The sequence below is a fragment of the Ctenopharyngodon idella genome, chromosome 12 (assembly GCF_019924925.1).
Source record: "Ctenopharyngodon idella isolate HZGC_01 chromosome 12, HZGC01, whole genome shotgun sequence".
Lineage (NCBI taxonomy): Eukaryota > Metazoa > Chordata > Actinopteri > Cypriniformes > Xenocyprididae > Ctenopharyngodon > Ctenopharyngodon idella.
Window position 1 is genome coordinate 19,884,540 of NC_067231.1, and position 7,348 is coordinate 19,891,887.

The window sequence follows — 7,348 nt, forward strand, 5'->3', positions numbered from 1 at the left end:
AGAAATGTTTCTTGAGCAGCAAATCATCATAGTCATCATATTATTCTGAAGGATCATATGACATTGAAGACTAGAATAAGACTGCTGAAATGTCAGCTTTGCCATCACAGGAATAATTAAAGTATATCATAATAGAAATATTTATGTATATTGTAATAATATTGTAATGATATTTGTTAATAAAAATGAAATAATATTTCACAATGTTACTGTTTTTACTATACTATATTAGGGGTGTAAATCGGAAGGTTCATCACGATATGATATGATATCGATTGTAATAGACAGCAATATGATATTTGCTGATACCTTAAACAATTCTGTGATACAATTGCAATTCAATTCGATTCAGGCATATATTAATCGATATTATGATATTATGTGCCTATTTTACACAACCAGTTACATTTTTATTAACTCACAAATGCAACAAAATATGTAACATGAACATTTCTCTGAAAATTGCACATCCTTTACTTCAATTGGGACATCCACATTTATAAAAAAAAAAAAAAAAAAAAAACATTTAGTTGTTTAAATAATAAAGAAAAATAAATAATGGGGGGAAAAAAATCAAGTCACGCATGAGATCAGTAATCCAGTCCCTCCAGGATTTTGCGGGACTTTTTTCTGATTTCTGCAGCCTAAAATGCTTTTCTCAAAATTTGCGGCAATATTTGCGGCATTCCTTATGTAGTTTTTCAGTAAAAATACACAAGAGTCAATATTCTTCTAACATTTTTATTACTTTTCTGAGTTCACGAACCACTGGGCTCTGTCATTTTTAAAAGGAGAACACTGATAATAACTTAAAATATAATTTCAACATTTTATTTCATATGTAACACCAAACAAAACAAACTAATTTTTTTTTTTATAAAATGTTACATTGCAGTGTTTCCCACATGATTTTGTGAAAGGGGGCATGGTTGTCAGGTAATCTTGCGGGGTCTGTGGGTATATGCTCCCCCTTTAGAAATGTTTATATATTTTATCAATCAATTTTGTATATTTTATATACAGGCTTTCAGGAACATTTATTTGTTCTTCTCTCAATCATCATTGTATGCCTATTGCATTGCATTGTGTTTTGCCCCCCACAATAAAAATTATAGAACTTTTATCATAAAACTAAGCATATCTTCTTACCAAGACAGGAGATATAGAGTGACAAATTGTATTTATATGCATTTTATGTAAGTAGTCTGCTGTACTGTTATAAAGATCTCACTGATTTACAATTTTGGTCATATAAATAACAACTGCAGCAAACTGCAATTTTTGCTCAGTTTTGGCCTCTGAATAAAATTAAGCTATTTTTCCCCTCCATACTCACCATATCATATTGTAAATCCTGGTGTATCAAATATATGACAAAACATAAAACTACTGCAAACTTTTTCTTTTATATTTTGTCTAAAGGTACAAAAAAAAACTTAAGTTTAAAAAATAAATTATTTAATTATTTCAGGCTTTACAGGGTTGATTAGTATTTTTATAATACAACAAAAAGAACCTTAAATATAACCTACTTTTGAAGAATACACAAAATGTATAAAGTAAACAAATGTTTCAAACAGATTAAAGTGCAATAGAACATAACTATAAAGTTCGAAAGTAAACAATCAGTACACAAGCAGTGTCAGAAAGGTAAAGTAGTTGCCTGCTGTTTTTACAGGGGTAACTCTGGAACCCGCTATATTACCGAATACATTTTCATTCAGTGTCTACTTAAGTTGTTCCGTCTTGCTCCTCGTCCATTTTGGGGTTGTTTACAGAGTGCTTGAGCCTCTTTTATGCAACATACAGACATACTGAACCGATTGATGGAAACAATGTCACTCAGAGTGTGTGTGTGTGTGTGTGTGTGTGTGTGTGTGAGAGAGAGAGAGAGAGTTGCGCGCTTACAGCAGGAGCGGGGTTGTTGCGGTGGTTGACTGACCGACAGATGCATTGCCGAAGCAACAGCGCAAACAGTTGTTTATCGATCGATTCAAGTTCAGCCTACTTCGAAGTGGGCTTTCCTTTGGCTGAATGTACGTTGTGATGACGTCACACGACGCGTTCAGGCTCAAAATCTGCGGAAAATTTGTGGCAATTTAGAAAAATTGCAAGCCCCTCCGAATTTTGCGGCGTTTGCTTGATTTTGCAGTAAATTCTGTGATCGCAGAATCGCGGAATCCTGGAGGGACTGGTAATCTGATGACAGTTTATGACATGACAACAGTCAAGAAAGTCTTTCAGGCTTCTGTGATTACATTAAATTACAAACAATAGCACAAATAAATACAATAGAACAAAGACACAAATGAAATAATCAGGGTTTTTCAGGTAGGTCTAGCAGAAGTTTTTTAGGCACAGAAATTAAAAAAGGTAATCAAATGTATAATAACACTGCATAGTCTTCACTGTGTAAATTAAATAATATAAAAGTTATTTAGTCAAGTTTTCTCTTTGTCTTTTGTTATTTGCTTGGGTTGCTGTCACTTTAAGAGTGAATGCACGGATCCAATATACTGATACACATGCATTTTCTTTCTCAACTGTTTACTTTCACTTAAGACATAACCGACTGTGTTTTCTAGGATAGATCTCTGTTATTCAAGTGCAAAAGAAGAGAAAGAGAACACTCTTCGTGTGCGCGCTACGGATGTGTGCTCACAGAAAACTTCTCACACAGCGCTTGAGTACTGAAATATTTTCTCTTTTGCATCTTTTTGCACTTGAATGCTTAAATTGGCAAGGCTTAAAACAGGTGCAAATGATACAGTTTTGTGACGATTCAGCACAGATTGCCTTTTTGGTTTGGTCATGTGATAATAGGAAACCGAGTTTTATGTAGATTTACATCAGTAAATATGTGAAATTTATTAGCTGGAGGAATGCCACAAGCCACACTTTTTACCTTTTAGAGAAAAATAAATGCTCTAAGCGTGTCTGCAGACAGATGGAGAGGGAAAAGGCAAAGTTGTCACACCGCGTGACATGTTTTGCATGATAGTGTGTGTTATTTTATTTTTTTAAAGACAGATATGACTGAAGTGAAATCTGTTTATCGAGTTCAGTCAGAAAAATAAATTCATTTTTGATGCAAGGCATGTACTCGATCACATGCATGTTATTTTGTGTGAAGATGTTAAATCGTATTTTTTACTATTTGTCTCAATTAATGTCCTTAACATGAAACCTTTTTCTCTTGTCCTCTCTTTCTCTCAATCTCTCCCTCTCCTCACCCACAGGATCATTCAGAATCGTGTCCTGGTCTTCATCCTGGGCGCCATCATCCTCCTCACCATCGTCTTGGCCATCTATTTCAATTTGCGAGGGCACTGATCTCCACTGACTGGCCCTATGCGTGAATGTGTGAGTGTGTACGAGCGTGTGTGTAAGATTAATAGTGACAAAAGTGTTGGGCTGGAGTAATTAGGACAAATTGTTCACATGAATCATTCCTGGTGGGCAGTGACAGGGGGCCTCTCTTCACTGCTCTTGAGCGGAGCGGGACCGTGCCTACCCTTTCTCCCCTTATATTTATGCTGCGTCCATTACTTTTAAAACTTACCGACCCATAGAGAAACCAAGCACGGACGTGTGGACACGAGGACCATGATGAGAACATCAGATGGATGAAGAACAGGAAGACGAACATCAACCTATGTCATAACCTGCTGTTTAATGTTTAGTTTTGGGGGGTTTTGTAGACGGGAAAAGGGCTTGAGAGCCTAAAGGTACTGGAAAATCCTGTCCATCAGGTATATATATATATATATATATATATATATATGTGTATGTGTGTGTGTGTGTGTGTGTGTGTGTGTGTGTGTGTGTGTGTGTGTGAGCCGTACACAACGCAAGGCCCCCGGTGCAGTACCATTTAGCACACGGTGCAGAATCACACACTACACACAGCCCAAAGGTCACACGCCCGTCTCACAGTCCCCCTTCATCCAGGATTAGTAGCTTCTCACGCTGTTCCTCTAAGGTCAGCAAAGACCTCGCATGTGTTTAGTTAAACCAGCAGGACTGCTTTGAACAAGAAAATATCCATGTCCACTCTTACCTTTACTAATCAAATCTGACAGCATGATAGTAACTGTAGTCAGTCGTACTAATAAGAAATGTATTTCCTGTATTTATTTGTCATTTCAGATGAATTGTACTGTATTTTTCGCTGTATCTTTCTTTCAATTTATCTGGAATTTGTTTTAGCCATTAGTGTTTGACATTAAAATCACATCATTTGTCTCTACTGTGCGATATTGTTGCAAATGTGCTTCATTATTCCTGTAGGGGGACCAACTAGCAAGCATCAGTATGGAAATATGCGAAATTTGGCAGTCTGCTCCAGGCTTTCACCTGCTGTTTGGGTATTAGTGTAAAAGAAAGAAGGTAAAGATGACTATGAGCTAATAGTTCATTTCAGTTAGTTTGTCATTTGTGTGAGGATTCCTTTGTGTATTATTATATATTTATCTGTGTATCACCATACACTCCGGCTCAGTACCAAAACCCAGTGAGTTGCCTTGATATCTAATGCCTACATAGGCAGTAGTCGTCCAAAGCAGCATCAGTAGCTGAAATTAAACCTCATAAATGACTGATTTGGAAACCTTTACATAGTCAGCAACTTTGAACAGAAATCACAATTAATTTGAAACAGTTTGCTATTAAGCTAATGAAAACATATAGTCAAATACCTTAGAAAAAAGTCAAATAATCGATTTTAGTAAATCGATTATTTATAATCAACATTATTTTGTTTACCATCAGTTTATTTAACAAAAGAGTTAGCTGTTAGCGTGTTGCTATGCTAATAACAATGTGTTAAGCATAAAAACAAATAATGTTAGTGAGTCGAAGGTAATTATATCTATTATTAAATATCTAGTATTTATAAATACAACATTTTGCCTTGCCATCTACGATCAATTATTTTAAAAACGAGAGTTAGCTGTTAGCTTTTTTCTAAGCTAATGACAATGTGTTAAACAGAAAAGTAATATTGGTGAGTCAATGATATTATAACCAACAGTTCACTTTGTTTGCTGTTTCTGGTCGATTGCTATGTCGCTATGAACTCAAATTTGACAATTGTTTTTTTTTTTATAGAATATTGCAGTATTATAAATGATTTTTCCATGGACATAATTATTGCACTCATAATCTTTAATCAAAATAACTTCCCCTCCCACTTGAAGCAACATCTCTGATGACCTGTCACTCACATGAGATCACAGCAATAGCAAACCACAATGATCCAATCAATTCTTGATGAACAAAATCATGTCCCGTCCTACATTTTTTCTTCTTCAAGAAGCTGTTTCACTCGCATATACATCACAATAGGGAAGAAAAGACATGCTGACTTTAAAGTCCCCATAAACCGGAAGTTGCAAACGACTTTTCTCCAGTGTTGTGACGTATTTCCAGTTGAAACGGAATATTGAATAGAGGGCAGGGTTTTACCTTAGCGCTGCTCCTCATAGCAGACTAATGGTTGGAGAGGAGTGGTTTACGTGTTTTCAACTCAAGCCGTTAAACTGACGTCATCAGAGAAGGAACGCCATTCCAGACCGGAAGTAACTTTTTAGATTTTGATTAAAGATTACCACGACAATTTTTTTTTTTCTGTGTATTAACTTGCACGGATTAATTGTTCAACACAAGACTAATATGCACTAACAAAGAAAATAGTGTCAATTTTGATTTCATGACGACTTTAAAAAGTTAGCTGTTAGCATGTTCCTAAGCTAATTGCATAATACAAATAATCGAATTTAGTGAATCGATTATACCTATCAACTTTTCATTCTGTTTGTCCTTTTTTGAATCATTTAAAAAAAGTACAAAGCTTGTTTATAGCTAATGACAATGCAAAGCATAACGACAAATAATTGATATTTGTGAAGTGATTGTTTATAATCAACATTTCACTTCTTTTGCCATCTTGGACTACATCTGTTTTTGGTATTGAATAAGTTATATAATTATATAATCACATTCTGCGATTTCCTTTTTTTCCACGAAGGATATATGTGATGCTGCCTTAAAATTTGGCCAAAGAAGATGTCTTAAAAGGCAGGATATTATTAGGCCTTCATGTATTGGCCTTTATGTATTAGCCTTCACATGAGGAGCACGCCTGTGATGCTGCCTACGTAGGTGACTCGCTAGGTTTTGGAACTAGGTTTTAACACACGTCACAGCTCTTCCCATCACCTCACGCTCAAGAGCCCTGCCACACGTGACGCATGCGCGCACACCTCGACCAATCGAGGTGCCTGACGGACAGACAGATGGACCGTCAGACAGACAGGCAGACAGCATTTGATATTCTGTTTCAGGCCGGGTGGATTGTCTTATTTTGGAAGCAGCCTGGTGGGGGGTTTTCTCTGCCTCTACTTCACAGCTACGGCTTCAAAGCGCCAAATTAATGGCCAACAAAATAGTGCGGCTCCGCGTGTCCCATGTGGGGCCAACCTATTGAGAGTTATCATTAAGTTGAGGAAGGGAGAGAAAGGACGAGGGGGAGCTGAATCCCGCCAGTTTAACAAACCTCATCAGATAATGACCTCTGTGATTGGGTTTTGCATCAAACGGCAAAGAGAAAGAGCGTGTGCGTTTAAGTGCGAATGCGATGAGATTTGTTTGTCCTTGTTTTCCTCGCATGTGCAGAGCCACGCGTTTGTTTCCCACACCTGCGAGTGTGTATGCGAGACATCAGTCGGCTGTGCATGTAATGACTTGGATGTGTGTTGGTGTCTTTTGCTGGCTCAGTATCTGTGTGTGTGTGCGTTATCTGTCTCTCGCTCTCTCTCTCTCTCTTTCTCTCTACTTGGGCCTGTCAGATCCTCTCAGCAGTGTGTGGCTGGTGGAAAAGCAGCGTGGCTGCGGCTCTATTTGAAGTTGTAATGGTGTCAAAAAGTCAGAGCTGACTGACAGCCGTCAGTCCCACTGGGGCTCATTAAATCATAACAACTTGACAAGGAAATAATTGAGCGCTGACGATAAGTTGGGGCCCATTTAGATGTTTTTATTTTCTTTCATTATTAGTTGTGGCTATTATGTTCATTAAGAAATTGCATTAAACAACCATCGGGGGGGCTAATGATTTGTTTATATCCCCTTTTTATTATTTAAACATTAGGTGTGTCACGTGACACCTTAGGCTGGCTGGCGGTATCATCTGCCGCATCTATTTTTTCCCGTCGTTTTTTTTCTTTTTCCCCTCTTCCTTTCTTCCTTTCATCCTTCTTTTTCACCCTCTATGCCTCCCTGTCTCCTTCCCTCCTTTCTCTCTCTCTCTCTCTCTCTCTCTCTCTCTCTCTCTCTCTCTCTCTCTCTCTCT

General features: G+C 37.3%; 1 protein-coding gene across 4 annotated transcripts in view; it reads left to right on the forward strand.

The window, feature by feature from the left end:
* The window catches only part of vti1a (vesicle transport through interaction with t-SNAREs 1A), a 133,679-nt gene extending 129,425 nt beyond the window's left edge, over positions 1–4,254 (forward strand). For all 4 annotated transcript variants that reach the window (XM_051913952.1, XM_051913950.1, XM_051913955.1 and 1 more), the window contains one exon: positions 3,240–4,254. Coding sequence is in view for 2 of the 4 variants with exons in the window: in XM_051913950.1 (XP_051769910.1) it covers positions 3,240–3,333 (94 nt within the window). In the remaining 2 variants the exon portion in view is untranslated. The remainder of the gene's footprint in view (positions 1–3,239) is intronic.
* The last annotated feature ends 3,094 nt before the right edge of the window (positions 4,255–7,348 follow it).